Genomic DNA, 16,187 nt, shown 5'->3' on the forward strand with positions numbered 1-16,187 from the left:
CTTGAAAACTAGATGAAGTACTTGAACACTAAGACCTGGATACGTGGAAACAATCTTTTGACTAACAATTGCGAAGAGATGCCAGCTTTTTCAGTGCCTAGTTAGTTTATTGTTAACCATTTTTATTGTCCTAGCTCACTTCTAGTGATATCTAAGTCATCTTACAATTTTAAAATCTTAAACATCTGCTTATGTCTGAGGCTGGCCAAAATAAAACTCGCAAAGCTGTACAAGAACAGATAAGAATACACAAATCACTACAGGTCTTTGGCTCCAACATCTGGTAGACAGGTAAAAATAGCTGGTCCTTTGCAGCACAGCCTTGTCGTCGTATTGCTTGAAATTGGTAACTAGATAGGTGAAAAACAGAATCTTCACTGAAGAAACCTGAAAATTTGATTAGGCATATGAATACAAATGATAGTTATGATGAAAGGATATATTTTCTGATAGTTCTATATTCTGCTTGATAACTTGCTGATTCTTCAAGACCTTTGACCCTCTTAATCTTTCCGTAGTTAAATCAAGTGAAAACGTATGGTTTTATTTCTCATACTAGCAACTCCTTTTGGGATATTAATAGGTAGAAAATGTACGAGCTAGCTTTCAAACACCATTCTATAACCCTCTACAAGGGCCGACTTTCACTTCAATTTCTACTGACAACTCGCATTTAAACAGAAACAGAATTTTGAAGTCGATAGTGAGAGATTGACCAGATCAAGATTTGCCACAATAGATAAAACAGAAAATTACCAAATATAACCAACAAAAAATAGCATAAAGATTGAAACTTTACCAGTGAAAACATCAACAAGTCGGCTAATGGAATCGTCTGCTTAACTTAATAACTGATTAGTACTAGTGCAATAATCGATTATCCTACAGATATAGTACATACAATAATCCTATTATAAGTGTAACTTCTGTGTGTTTTGTATAACATATGATTTGCCATAATTTTTTGGACCTTCAGTAGTATGGTTTGCCATAATCTTATCAAGTCCAACTACAAACCATAGGCAGACATTTTCCTTTATTCCCACAGGTCCTGAATTTCATAGGCAGACATTTAAAAAAACTGATGGAAAGTCCTGAATCTTTACTGAGGAAACAAATTTGATACTCATAAACACGGAAGTAAAATAGAACACAAGTAACGAAAGAATATAAAGTCTGACTAAAATTAAATGAGACGGGGAAAACAAAAATGAACTTATTAAACTGAAGTTCTTCTAATTAACAGCGGAAAAATCAGCAAATACAGACTCCTTCGATCCAAAAAATCCGACGAGAAACAGTGACAATATCGAACAAAGGACCGCGATTAAGACCACGAACAGACCTCAGACAGAATCTTCAACATGCGATAAACTCACACGACCCTCAAATTCAATTGAATTTCACTTATAGAAAGCAAAAATCAAATCAGAAGCAAGAAGCGAAAGTGCATTTTTCTGGATTCTTCTTTCTTTGAAACACGATTCCTAACTAACAAAAAAGACCAGTAAAAATCTGATCTCCATGACTATGGCAATTTTGGTAACAAAAGCAGTAAAAAATGATATAGTATTGGTAACAAAAACAGTAAAAAAGACCAAAAGAAGAGAGAAAATTACCAGGCTATGGCGATTTTGGGCTTCTCTGATTCAAGCACAAATCTGATTTTAGAATTTGGGGATTTGGGTAAGGCTAGCAACTGTCCTTGAAGAAGTGGATATCTGAGTTCATTGGATTTGTAACCGGCAAACCTTCAGAGAAGTGCCGGAAAGACCGACAGTAAATGGTGAACGGCAACACGTTTTGGGCTTTGGGAACTCTAGGGTTTGATGATTATGGTGGTCAAATGAAGAGGTATTTGCATAGATATAGAGAGTGTGAAAGTGACAAAGTAAATCTGAAAATCGACTAAGAGAAGATTTGTTAAACCTGAAACTCGGCCATTAATGGAGTTCGGCAAGAAAAGTTCAGAGAGCGGAGTGAGAGAGGGGAGTTTGAATGTGTCGATGTACTGGAGGTGGAGGTGGGGTTTATTTTATTTACTTTATTAAATAAGTTTTAAAAAAATATAAAAATATAGGCGGGCCAGTGAATTTTAGCCAAAAAAACGAGGGAAATGAATAACCGTTCCCATAGAAATTTTTTTGCCAAACCCGTTCCAATATACATATCAATTGAAACGGTTTACAAATCCGTTGCTAAAAAAATCTCTATCGCAACGGTTTTGCTACAATTGCAACGGTTTTGTGTCTAAAGTGTGCTATACCATCCAAAGTTCTATTGTAACAGTTGAAACCGTTACTATATCTACTCTATGGCAACGGTTTACAAACCGTTGCCAAAATAACTGTTCCCATAGGCCCATTTTCTGGTAGTGGCCCTTAGCTCATTACACTCATACTTGGCCTGACCAACTTTTCCCCAAAGGCGTTCCAGGTCCTCCGTCTTACTCTGCAACTGAAGTATCAAAATATTAATCTCCGAGGATAGAAGAAGAAACATGCATCCCCTCGAAACAAAGGTTACCTGTCTCTCGAAGCAGCCTTCGTAGTTTAGGCTTCGATTCATCTCATAACGAAGGTGTATCAACTCCTTTGCCCTTTCATCACAAAGAAGGCTAAGAGATTTCTCCCCGTCCAAGGATTTTCGCAACCTGGCTTCACGGCGGAGCAGCTCGGACTTGAGCTTCTCAAAGGCCTATGAAAAAGAAGCTCAGTGAGAAAATGAAAATGCAAAACCGAGAAACCAACAAAGTCAACCAAAACCCACCACAGAACAGAGCCGCTGAGCCTCCTCAAAAGTTGAGCGTACATCTACTGGCCTGGTCTCATCGGCCCCAGTCGAACCGCTCTCGGTGGGGATATGATCGCTCGAGACCCCGCTTGATTTAGGCGGCCCCTGGCCCCGAACATCCCCCGAAGTACCTTTGACGGGAGAAGAAGATAGCGGCAGAAAATATGTATCCCTCAAAGTACCTTCGACGGGAGAAGAAGATAGCGGTGAAAGATCCTTGTCCCTCGAAGTACCTTCGACCAGGAAAGAAGACGATGGCAAAGAGGAGACACTCCCCCGAGGCTAGAAACCTCGGGTATTGCAGGCTCAGCTGTCCCGAGAGGTCTCTTGGCTCGAGCCATCGATGTATGGCCGCTCCCTTCCGTTGCATCTCCTCAACAGTTGCATCTCCTTTTCGCCTCCGGACAGACTCTGCCTCCACTATGAACAAAAATGATAAAAGCACAAGTGTACCACTTAATCGTGCTGACAGCGACCTCTGCGCAGCCTTTGAGTCATGTCATTCAATGCTCCGACGAGCTGACGTCATGATGCAAGTACCGAAGAGGCAAGAATTCAAGACCGATTCTTATCGTTTTCACTCTAAGAAACGCGGGGACTATCTGTATACGGCTAAAATCGGAGAGTCCGATTTTATGATCATTATGACATTCCATCCAGCCCGTCTCCAGAAGGCTCGAGGCACAGCTCGAGGTTCGACCCCGAGGGTTCCCTATGCTCGATCTCGGGGCAGCGCAAATCGGTGGGGATAAGTGGGAAATTCCCTAGGCACGTGGTCAAAGCTGACAAAGCCTGCAAGAATAGTATAGGTCCGTACCGGACAGCTAAGTAGTTGTACCAGCTACGTATCTTTGTTATAATTACACATGTACCATGTTGGGATTCCCCCTCCTATATAAAGGGGACTCTTGTTATTTCTTGAACACATGATATTCAATACAAGAACAAGAACATTCTCTGCTTTTCAACTTAAACATATCCTACTGTCGCTCATTTGATTTTATTGCTTACATTTATTGTGTTTTACCGATTGTTCTTCATTTATCATCATTGATCATAAAGAGACATCATCAAGGTCCTTAGAACTGTTAGTTCTTCGTTGAACATCTCTAGTCTAACACTTCAGCTCGACCTTAAGGCCCGGTGTAAGCCAGCTTGAGACCCCGATCCACGGCCATTCGATTTGCATAACATACTGCCTTCAAGCTCTTATATCATTTTCTTGTCTTATACTTAGCATCTATCACCTAACAACTAGCATAAAAATAAATCACGTATTTTTAGAACCACAAAATCAAATTTAATTGTAATTATCATTTTCAAGGTAAACAATCAGTTTCTTCTTCAACCTAATCAGCCCATGAGCTTGGCAATTCATCGGCGTGTTGCTGCTACACCCTGCCGGAGATCCTATCGGTGTTACCATTTTTGAGTTTTGACTCAGATCAAACAGCACAATTCCTTGTAGTACATTGATGTTCTTTGCCTTCGTTGCGCCACTAGACTGTACTGGCATGCCTTTCTGCCCACCATGTACACTTAAATTCACCACTGGAATTGTTTGCCCTCTCCCTCCAGTTTTGGATTTCTTAGCCATTTCAATAATCGCCCAGAGGAACTCTCATTCTAGAGAGAGAAAGGATTCCCTTTTTGGATAAGATAGTTGTGTGCTCTCTAGCTACTGCATATAGAGGTCACAACGTCTCTAATTCAAATCCAATGAAGATCTTATTATTTAATTCCCAAAGTTTAATCCTTTATGCAGAATAGCCAATCGTGCAATATGTCTACATTACTTTTAAATTTGAAATAGATTTTACTCGTGTATCTGGTGATTTGGTAGCGTTATAGTAGGGGGAAAATTCAGAAACAAATAACTTCATGGAGTAGCAGTATACCTATGAGAAAAGCAAAAGGTTATGTAACTATACTAACTACTAAAGTAGTGCTCCAGATTGGATCTGTTACCAACTAGGCGCTAACTTGGTGCTGCTTTAACTCGATTTACATCATCAAAAGTTGTGCGCAAGTAAAGGCCCAATAGAAATACAGAATCAACATCACATTTCATTTCTATAAGGGGAAATATGTTGTACCCCAAAAAAGAAAGTATACTACTCTAAAAGTGACAAAAAACAAAGCTCGGTATGCACTTTGCACAGATATTCCTATGATGTTTCATGTAAAAAAAAAGATTATATAAGAAAAAAGATAAAAACAATTAAAAAAAAATCAAATAATAAGAAAGGGAAATAAAGATGATATCGTAATCATAGTGGTGATGATTTTCATGCAGCTGCATTCGCTTTGGCTTTGGTTCCCCCTGGCAGCCTTTCTTAGTCTCTTTCCTTTTCTCCTTGTTTCTTCTTCTTACTTTCTGGGCTTTTCCAACATTGGTTGTTGAACTGTTAGTTCAGTTGAGCTATCAGATCTGAGGGCAGGACCTTTAGCTTTGGTCAGCATTCAGTAAGGGAGAAAAGAAGCATATATATAGTTGCTTATTTCTGAAAACTTCAACAAGGCTTGAAGTACTAATGATGATATATATATAAATAAAAATATGTGGGAGCTAGTTTCCTTTTTCTGTATTTATAGTTTCAGAATTTGTGCTCCTAGGCATGATGATCGGGGTTGTCAGGGTCAGGCCAGAAGTGTGAGTACTTCAACCAGTCAGCATCTTGAGGGTTTGTGATGGATGACTGATCCTGCAAATGAAATCAAGCAGAATTCAAATGAAAGATTTTGGGTTATTATTTGTCACTATCACACTTCAATAATCTTCCTTTTTGCGCTTCTTCTTTCCAAACAACGTCACCCTCACATGCCCAAATATAAAAGTAATATCTTCCTTTTCTTTACCCTTCATATTTTTATTGTTATGTTTTACGTTGATTAACGCCTCGAGATTTCATACTTGGAGTTAAAGATATCTAATTAAATAAAAATATTTCACCAATAATAATTTAAGTTTTTACATGAGTAAGTCACATAATTAAACATGATACTAGAGCAGATAGAAGTCCTTCATTCAAGTCTTACCCTTACCCATACCCATTATTAAGGGCAGTGGCGTATCTAGCACTATAGCTACGGGTTCAATTGAACCCATAACTTTGAAAATATGATAGGTTAAATACTAATAACCTTAAATATTGAACCCATACAATTTAAATCTTGGATCCGCCTCTGATTGAGGGGGAAAGTTAACGAGAGTTTTCTGATGTTACAAAATAGAAAAAAGAAACCAATCTAGGGATGCTGGAGAATATAAGCCAAATGCAAATATATATTGTCCTTTATTTCTTGTTTATGCCTAAAGTGTGAATATAGCTCCATTGAGCTAACCAAATCTGACCATGACAACTAATTCAACGGGAATGCAACATCTAAAATTTGAAGCTAAAGCGAAAGCAAAAGATAACGGGAACCAGGTTATCCAAAATCATAAGCTTGTCCAAATATGAAAAAGGGGAAGGAGAAAAGAAAGAGAGAAATATATAGTATAGTATGTAAACAAAGAAGAAAATGGTGCAATTTGGAAGGGGTAAAGGAGAGAGGAAAGACGTAAGGAGCTAAAGGAGATTTGGAAGGGAATAAGGGAGACCCAACTCTTTTTCTTTGTGTTAATAGAAAGAAAGAAAGAAAGAAAAGAAAGGAAGGGAAAAGAAAACGGTTTGATCACAGTTGCCTTTTGACTGCTGAATCCCATGCATGCAATTGAGTGTCATTTGTCCCATTCACATAATGATTTATTTTGGACCCCTATTAAAAAGTTATTCATTCTATTTCATTTTACATGAACCTAAAGAAGATTTTTCAAATTTATAATTTTTAATATATTTTAGTACTCCATATTTAGGGATCTTTACATAATAATAATCGGATAAATTCACTTTTTACTTTTTCTAGCCGGTACAGATAGATTATACATTGATTATACACATATTATACATAAATTATACATGTATACTATATCGCTGGTTATTTTTTGTTAGTGATTGGAGGGCAACTATTTAGGTTAATTCTTCTAATATTTATGTAATTACAAGATTATGTGTTTAACGAAAAATTAAAAGTTTAAAGTTAAATTATTTTAAATATATATAGATATCATTCTTTTAAAAAAAAAGTGACACATAACTGGATTAGTAGTAAACAAAAATTCGCAAGCTCTATTTTTATATCGCTTGTGGTACCAATATCCGTAATCTTACTATGGGAGCATAAAATTTGCAAAGAATAAAGAGATAAAGAGATAAAGGAAAAGGCCTCTACACCTCTAGCTCTTTTTCTTTTGTTTGTTAAAATAATAGTCAAAGAAAGAAGCAAATTACTTTCTTATCCTACCCATTCCTTTCTTTTTTCCTTATTAATCTTTGTCCATCGTGAAGAATATGATATACTATAAGAATGATAAATCTTGAATTCAAGGGTCAAAAAGTTGGTATAAACTTACTCCTTTTATATCAGTAGAAGTGCAGCCCATTATTAATTGCTCCAATTCAGATGCAGACCTTCCTTCTAGTTTATGATGTTGTTGCTGCTGCTGTTGCTGCCGAAAGATGATACACTCAATTAGAACAAAACTCCAACATAATCATATGTGTGATCATGTATTGTCTGCAATAAACAGGATGTGTAAACGCCTCAAGGCAAGAGAAGAATTCTTGTTTCCTTTTTTTTTTTTAAACTCATCATGTTTGCTAATGCATCTCTACTTCCTTAATTCTTCTCTTTTCTTTTTTAAAAGGCCCTATGGAAGGGTCAGTCAATATTGACACAATTAAAGAAATTGTATATGTCCTTTTTTAATTTGTTGTAACAAGTAACCTTCTTTATCTTCCAAATTAGTAATCTCACTTTTTATGAAAAGTTACATGTTTTATCATGTTAGGTGATCTGATAATGTAAAAACTAGTTCTTTATTAGAAGTTAAAATCTATCCATAAGAATCCTTTATATTGTTATCATGTTAGGTGCTCTGATAATATAAAAGTTGGTTCTTATCGTAGAGAAGTTAAAATCAATCAGTAAGAATCCTCTTTTCTTTGAACTGTCCCCACTTCATTGAGAAAAAAATAAGGACGAAAATTGTTCTCTTTACCTGAAAGTTTTCATTTGGAAGGATTATTGATCTGGGAACATGGAAGGCGTCATCATGGCCGAGAATAATGGAAGTGTTATGGAGAGGAGGCGGAGTTATAATGGCTGATATTGGGGGCGACGGCCTGCTGATGTGGAATGATGCGGTTGCAACCTGATGATGGTGTTGGTGCTGGTGCTGGTGCTGGTGCAGCTGTTGGTCGTGAGTTACATGATGTGGCTCGTGAATGTCACGCGCGTCTGACGTGCCTACCGGTGCAGCTGCTGCTGCTGCGGAACCACCTTCCCTCGCCATTGAAGCTTCACCTACTACAATGCCTGCCTGCAATAGTTTGCATTGACAAACACTTTTGTTATACTACTCTTTTTTTATCTTTGGTTTTATTTGGTACTACTATTACTGGTACTGGAATAATTTTTTATTTTTTTGATAGCTTAACCACGAGAATAAAATACTGTCAGTTATTATCAAGCAAGTCTAGTATATTTTTCATTGCTTCTTAACTATTTAAGGAATGTGTAAGCGGAAACTAAAAAGCATCGCTTATTTGCTTGTGTATTCTTTCCTTCTTGTCTAGCATGAATTTGACGTTTGTAATAGCTGTTAAGTCTTAGGACCAAATACTATTGCTCTCCTACATATCACGTGACGAAAATGGCCTCATATCCCACATAAAAAAATCAAGACAAGAAATGGAGAATAATGCCATACATTACAGAAGAATATATATTGAAATGATTTTCTGTAAATGGTAGTGAAGAATGAAGGGAAAAGAAAAGAAAAAGAATAGATATACCTCATCAAAGCTTTTCCTAAATGGGAGAAAGCTAAAATGTTCAGGTTTGAATTGTTGAATATCCATAGTAGTGTAACTTGACATAGCAGCACAAACAGCAGACAATTCATCCCTATGAGAAGAAGGGATATTATTATTGATGTCCTTAGATGAAGAACAGCTCCCACTGCCACTATCTCTTCTGCTATTAAGATCACTGCTCGCTTCTCCACCAGCAGCAGTGCTAGTAGTAGTGTTACTCCAATTACATTGCCTTGGCTGAGTCTGATAGAATATCTTTGACACCACAAGTTCACCTTCCTTCTCTTCTTCATGTTGGCCTAAATGGTATTGATGCATTACCCAATTTGTCTTCTCGGGTTTCCGGTTCTTGCCAAAGTTTGTGTAGAGGACTAGAATTTTCTTGCAACCTTTTTGCTTGCCATTCACCATTACTGGCCTTGTCTTGCCTGTCTTGTGCCAACGGGTTTCACCACCTGCAGCTTGCAAATCTTGACATTCTGTTTGGATTTTCCTTCTTTTTCTTGTGCCTGTTGTGTATGCCTTTGATGGTCTGTGGAAGAAATGTCTACTTAGTCCATCCCTTGTAACACCTAAACAAGACAACACTTAGCAAATATCAATGGTTGGACAAACTGAGAAGTTTTCTTGGTGGATTTAACTTAATATACATTGACAGTGTAAAGAGTTTTTGAATTATATAATCAGTGTAATTTAGCAATTAGCAAATTTATTTTTCGAATAACTAGTTCTAATTATCATGTCTGAGATTTAATACATTGCAAGTACATAGGAGTTAAACTCTTTCTTTAATGTCAAGTGAGAAGAAGAAAAAAAAACATGACAAGGAGAATAAAGCAAGCCCTAGAAAAAATTAATGCAGTTTTTCTTTCTCCCTTGCGAACAAGAAAAGAAAGATAGTAAAACCTAGCTATAATGAATTATGGTACAAGAAATTGCCCTTATTTCTAGTGGAGAAAGAGTGTACCTGGAAGTTTCTCAGGATGAGTATAGCAAATACCATCTTCTCCTTCAATAGTAGGAATGAACTCATCAATCAAAGGGTGGGATTTTGATTCTTTAGCCAGTACTTTTGCTTCAAGGTGTTCAATCAATTCTTGATCTGTTGGGTCAAACTTTACTCCTGCTGGTAGACCTACCCAGTCCTGCCCAAAACAAACAAAAATAACCATTAATATGTAAGCTAAATCAAAACAAAAAAACAAAATACTCTTCATAAACACAAAATGAAAACAGTCAGAAGAAACAAAACAAGCAAACACCCTTTTGAAATCGATCATGACCACATTTAATTAGTATTATTGCCTTAGAGAAAGAAATATTCATTAAAGAAAATAATATTAATGAAGCAGCTTCAGGAGTAGCAAGCATGATTCTTTATTTTAAATTATTATTATTGAAATCTTTGTAAGGAAGCAAAGAATATTAAGTGTAGTACTATTATGAAAGTAAAATAAACCGTACCGGCTTTCCTTCAAGTTTGTGTCCACAACCAGGACACTGTTTAGATCCACACAGTTGGTGCTCTTCAAGCTTTGCATCAATAAGATCAGAACTACTAATAGATCCCAACTGATGACTACTCTTACTCATGACTTCTTCTTTTTTTTCTTTTTCTTTTTTTGTATTGGTAGACAGATGATTCCTTTTTTTTTTTAACTATCAACTCAGCTGAAAATCTTCCATGACAACTTTGGTATGCAAGCAATACCCTTTGATATCAAGAATCCTGTGGACTAAAACCAATCTTTCAGAAACGAAAAGAATAATTAATATAATCCAAGATCCCTCCCTTCAACAAGAAGAGAAAATCCTATAAAAGCTAGCAGCATATATAATTCAAGTTAAATATGGATAGATATATCTCTAATATAAATTTAAGTAAAAGCAGAAATACAAACAAGTTAAGACTTGTAATTTCCTCAAGAGAAATTAAAATAAACTGGAAATTAAAGGCCAAGAGAGAATAAGGGCAGAGAAGATGGAGGTGAAAGAAATGGGAGAAAAGAAGAGAGAAGAATAAGGGGGGTGTGGAATGAAGATATATAAAACCAACTTTAACCCCTGGAGGACACCAGAATTCCCTCTTACTTTAACTGAAGCCAAAATTAAGAGATATAAAGAAAAAGTTGCCACATATATATCTCTACTTGTATGACTAGATGCCCTACCTTTAACTTCCTTTGCTAATTTAAGCAGTGCATGAAGACGGTTTTTTCCTCTCTGTCTATGTTTGTCTGTGTGAGAGAGAAAACAGAAAGAAAGAAAACCTGAGTCGGTTTTTTCTGTCTCTCTCTCTCTCTCTTTGTTTGTAAAGCTCTAAAGCAAGCTTCTTACACCTTTGTTTCGAGTCCCCTTGACTACAAAAGCAAAAGCTTCGGAACTGCCTTCACAAAAGCACAGCACCCCCACCCCCATCCACACACACCCCTCGCTTTCTGTATTCCTCACTTTATAACTAAAAAACAATGAATTAGTAGGACTAATATACATACATAATATTTTATACTATCTACTCCCTCCGTTTCAATTTAGATGAGGTAGTTTGACTAGGAGTTTAAGAAGAAGAAAAAAATTTGAAACCTGTGGTCTTAAAAGCTTAAGGGGTAAAAGCTTTTGTGGGACCATGACATTTGTGTGGTTATAAAAGCTTCTCATTAAGAGTAAAAGAGGTAAAATAAAGAGTTTAAAGTTGAATAAATATTCCAAATTTAGAAATATGTCATTTATTTTGGAACAACCTAAAAGGAAAGTACATCATCTAATTTGAAACCGAAGTAGTATATAATTTAACATGTATCGGGAATCATACTATATAGTCTAGTTGGTTAGCTACGTACCTGAATTTTCACCTTATTGGTGAGGGTTCCACGTCACAAATTTTAAGTTGATAATTACTTATAATTATCTTTTACATTACCTAGTAAAATGTAAAGAAAAATTGCACTATCACTACATAGACATTAAACTCCAGTATAAAATAAAGCATGGTTATACAACACCAGTATACCACATCAGTTTGTATTCCCTTAAAAAAATCAGTTGATAGAATGTTATGCATAAATTTGAATAAATAAACATATAGTAAGATACAACGAAACAATCCCTTTTGGGTACTTTGCAAAGGAATATTTATTTATACTCCAACTGTCTTTGGTAATTGGCTCACAAAGTACTACTAGTACATTTCATGTATTTATTCGATTCTCTTACTGAAAAGAGCTTCTGTTTGTTTTTGTTTTTTTAATTTAATTCTGCAAAAAGAAATAGAAAAAAAAAATGCAAGCTCCTTTGTGAGACAAAACAAAAGATAATTTAGTTAAAGGAAATAAAATGATAGGAATTCACATGGGTTTTGAGCTGGAGTAGTAATCATGATTCTTTTGGCATGTATTGTCGCTTAGAGATATACGAAGAGATAAATAAAGAAAGAAGAGAGAGATGGAGATTGCTTGATATGCAAGGAAAATAAGCAGTATACTTGATGGACCACCATCACCCCTCTAATTAAAATAATACTATATAATTGTATATGTATACATTAATTATGTATGTATATACTCGCCGCTTATATTTTTAGTATTAGAAATTGACAAGACTTGAAATTTAAGCACTCTACTAAAATTAGTTCATCTAAAAGCAAACTTCAGGAACCAAATAATTTTGCATTATCATTTGTCTAGATATGTTTTTCTTAATTTAATTCATAGGATTAAGGTCTTTCTCTTGATCATGTCTGCTCCCTTCCTCTAATTTGGTTGGTTAAAGAGAGCGTTTTAAAAGGCCGCTTTATGCTGAAACGATTAACCATTAATTTTACTTTACTACGTAAAATTTAACTTATGTACACCGATAATAACGTTTATATTTTGCATTTTAACTTGTTCGGCTAGATTTTTCTTATTTCCTACATCACCAAATTAGGCTTATTATGTATAATTAGAATTTACAAATGGTTGGTAGGTCATATTTTGCGTTATGCTGTAAAATATTATACAGTGTCAATGTACATAAGTTATCTTCCTTCATATATGAGACAACTGCACAGGTCTATATGGTGTGTTCCGATTTTCTATAGTAGTACATTATTGATGTTAACCCTTTAATTATTATTTTTATTGCTAATTTATTTTTTGTTTTGGGGCATAGTCAAAAACTGATGAGTGGACAAAACAATATCCATATAAACTATATTGCTATAATGATATATATGTCTAGAATCCATCTAACATTTTCTCTTTTTTTTTTTTTTTTTGTCTTTGAGGTCAAAAAAGAAAAGCAAAGGAGAACTATCTGATTTTAGAGAAAAGAAAGAATAATATCTTAGAAGGAAAAAAGGCTGAGCGAATTTAATTGGATATTTGGAATCAAATTATATGGTTAAAATCGCATTCAACTTGTGAATGTACCAAACATCCTTTGTTCATCTTTTTGTTCAAAGGAATGAATGGGTTTGAGAAGAAAAAACAATTTAAATGTATAATAATATGAATGTTGCTGTTGACCATTAAGTTGACTATTGACCAATCCCTCGCTGGAGCCCACCTATCATAACACTGTTTTTCTTGGTCTTTGATTCATTACATGTCCCATGATCATCTTGGCATTCTGTGCATTCTTAGTTTCTTACGTACTTTCTGGTCTACTTTTTTTCTTTTTCTTTTTCTTTTTTCTCTTTTTCTTTAATGTGAGGTGCTACAAGCCTGTGCTATAATGCAACATTTAGTCCCAAATAGTAGTGTTTCTCTCAAAAAATTGAGTTAATATCATATGAGTTGATGGTCCACGTGTTGTATATTAAATAATAAAAATATATACTACACTTGATCTTAATTAAAAGATTGAAAAAGCTATTTTTGCATATCAACTTATTGAGTTCCACAAATTACATCCCTCATTTTCTTTCCCTTCTCTTATGGAGTACTACTATTTTAACTCGGCAAAAACTAACGTAAAAGTTATAATTAATTTTTTCTTTTTTCAAAGAAAGAAAGAGAAGTGACAAAATGTACTAACTTGTGTCAAATCAAGATTGTTCCTCTGGGAGCTTTATATTATTTAAAATAAGAGTGGATAATGACTTTAAAACCATAACACACATCATCTTATCATTGAAAGGAAGATTGTTGAGGTATAAAGTGACTGTAAATACAATAAATTCAATGTAGCCAGTCAAAAGACCTACTATCTAATAAGTCAACAGCAAAGTTATATAGAAGGATATATTATTGAGCGTGAGGAAAAGTTTTATTTCCCTTTCCTCAGTTTTATTTGAAGGTCTGATTGACCACGGGTTATGGTAGAGTGATAAATATTTTTAATATTTTTAACTAAAAATTTTGGATTTGAACTCTGGGTATAATTAACATCGCCTTTTATGGAGCACTTTACCCCTCTTCCCTCCCCTCCCTTCCCCTAGTATGGCACTTCCGGCACAAATTCGAATTTAATTAAGTGTCAATATAAATAATGGACGCCGCTGAAAGAAAAAAAAAAAGTCTAATAGAAAATGGGCATACAGGGAGCACATGTTTTGTGTCATAGGGAGGTGGTAAGGGTATTCAATATGTCACTGGACTAATGGTTTTGCTTATGAATAGGCATGCTAAAACAGTCATCATTAAGCCAAAAGGTCAAAGTGAAAACTGGCCACCACTCTCAACTTGTTTCTTCAATAACCTCTCAACTGGTATTCATCTCTTGGTGGGGCACTATGCTGCTTCTGTTTTCTTCTTGCTTTTGTTGCCTCATAACAACTTTCTAGCTCAATCCGGTCACTAGGAAATCACATTGATTACTTATAAGCTGATCAAACAATTAAGTATTTCTTGATTTATTTACGTACTTGATAACATTATCTTAAAAGTGTCTATTATTTTATTTGTAATCTCGAAGTACTGTTGTAATCAGACGCACATCCAAGTATACGTGATCGTTAAGTAATAAAGTGATTAGAAGTCGAATGTCGAACCCACGAAGACTTGTTATTAACTATTAACTACATTAGATTATTTTAATTATCTAAACAAAATTTAAATCCAAAAGTAGTAACTCTAGACTAATTAAAATAAAGGAAAACAAATGGTGAACTCTTAACAAAGGAAACGAAGATTTTTATGTTATCAATGTGATGAAAACGATCTAGAGTCATGGGCTTTAACAATACTATTGTATTATTCAATTGAATTGACTACTTAATTTTATTGGTTGATGGGAATACTATTGCTCATAAGAATCTACCGAGTTCTTACTCGCCTATTCAAGCTAATCTAACGCCTATATGTCTATGGAGTTAGAATCAACAAGAATGCATTCGTAATTTTCGTATAATAACCAAGCAAGGTAATTAGCATATTTCTATCCTAACCGCGAATCCATTCCCTGATGCTCGGGTTCAAGAACTTGTTCTACTCATTCCTATGTGCCATCTAGAATTTCCATTTTCGAGTTAAACTCTAGATTCGTAGATAATATTCAATTGGTGATCAAGAAATTAAATAATTAACCGCGGGATTGAATAAATAAATCAATACAATATTAATAAATCAATAAATTAAAATCAATATCCGAATAACAATAGTCATGAAAGAAGCACAACTCTAGAACGTGAAGTTTAGCTCTACATAGACATAGTAGCAAAATAACAAATCACCCAAAGAAATATAAATATCACTAAGTTTGGTAGAAGAAAAGATGAAACACTGCCTCCACGGCAACTCTTGCTCTCCCTTGGTCGAATTTCCCTCTAAAAATGCCCAACCCCTTCTTAGACATGTTTTGGGAGTATTTATAGGCAAGGTCGAAGTCTCAGTTAAAAATGAGTAGGAAATAATTTATTTGCGGACTGGGGGACCAGTCCTTAAGCCAGGCGAGGCCCGGGACGAGGTTGAGAGCGCCTTAAGCCAGGCGATGCGAGGCCTGGAGCGAGGGTACCTTTGCCTTGCTCCGATTTTCTCTTTTGTGTGCTCTTTTCTTGTGTCTTCAACATCTTTTTGTGCAACTTTCATTCCTTTATGCATTCCAGTGATCCTACACATAAAACTAACTCAATTATGCTCAAACATCGCACAATTAATCATTAAAACAGCAAAATAAAAGGTAGATAATGCACTAAAATATAGAATTATAGCCAAACGTCACTACCTCACACTTAATGTTGCTCGTCCTCGAGCTAACCAACACTTTATACTATCTTGGAGAACTTTATTTTTAACATAGTTGAAGCACTTTATTTTTAACATAGTTGAAGCACACTACACCAATGACCACGATTGATAGCAACAATTAAACTTTAGCATATGCATTCAAAACAAACTTCCATTTTTCTTATGCCAAACTTCAAAAATATTCACAATGTATACGGTCAAAATCAGGGAAGACCGATTTTAATGCTTCTACGGCATTCCAAGCCCGACCTCGACGGGCTCGAAGCATAGCCTGAGGCTCGACCACAAAGCACTCGCCTCGAGAAGG

At 35.3% G+C, this 16,187-nt stretch overlaps 1 protein-coding gene across 5 annotated transcripts; it reads right to left on the reverse strand.

Moving 5' to 3' along the window:
- On the reverse strand, window positions 4,841-11,098 carry LOC109225605 (NAC domain-containing protein 73-like). 5 transcript variants are annotated; one of them, XM_019390330.1, is made up of 7 exons: window positions 10,886-11,098; window positions 10,179-10,443; window positions 9,682-9,859; window positions 8,694-9,286; window positions 7,898-8,218; window positions 7,250-7,345; window positions 4,841-5,498 (listed from the first exon to the last, which is right to left on the reverse strand). In XM_019390330.1, the coding sequence occupies exons 2-7, from the start codon at window positions 10,305-10,307 to the stop codon at window positions 5,406-5,408; spliced, it is 1,410 nt and encodes a 469-aa protein (XP_019245875.1). In that variant the 5' UTR covers window positions 10,308-10,443; window positions 10,886-11,098; the 3' UTR covers window positions 4,841-5,405. The 5 variants fall into 5 exon arrangements, with proteins under 5 accessions (XP_019245875.1, XP_019245874.1, XP_019245876.1 ...); XM_019390329.1 differs by having other exon boundaries at window positions 10,179-10,450; XM_019390331.1 differs by lacking the exon at window positions 10,886-11,098 and having other exon boundaries at window positions 7,250-7,339; window positions 10,179-10,784.

This window comes from Nicotiana attenuata, chromosome 5, assembly GCF_001879085.1.
Source record: "Nicotiana attenuata strain UT chromosome 5, NIATTr2, whole genome shotgun sequence".
Lineage (NCBI taxonomy): Eukaryota > Viridiplantae > Streptophyta > Magnoliopsida > Solanales > Solanaceae > Nicotiana > Nicotiana attenuata.

Excerpts from the sequence above, each read along its gene's own strand:
- LOC109225605 (XM_019390330.1), bottom strand. The coding sequence starts at position 10,307 with ATGAGTAAGAGTAGTCATCAGTTGGGATCTATTAGTAGTTCTGATCTT. Across the intron at positions 9,287-9,681 it reads TCATCCTGAGAAACTTCCAG|GTGTTACAAGGGATGGACTA; the intron begins GTACACTCTTTC and ends TGTCTTGTTTAG. Across the intron at positions 8,219-8,693 it reads TTAGGAAAAGCTTTGATGAG|GCAGGCATTGTAGTAGGTGA; the intron begins GTATATCTATTC and ends AAACTATTGCAG.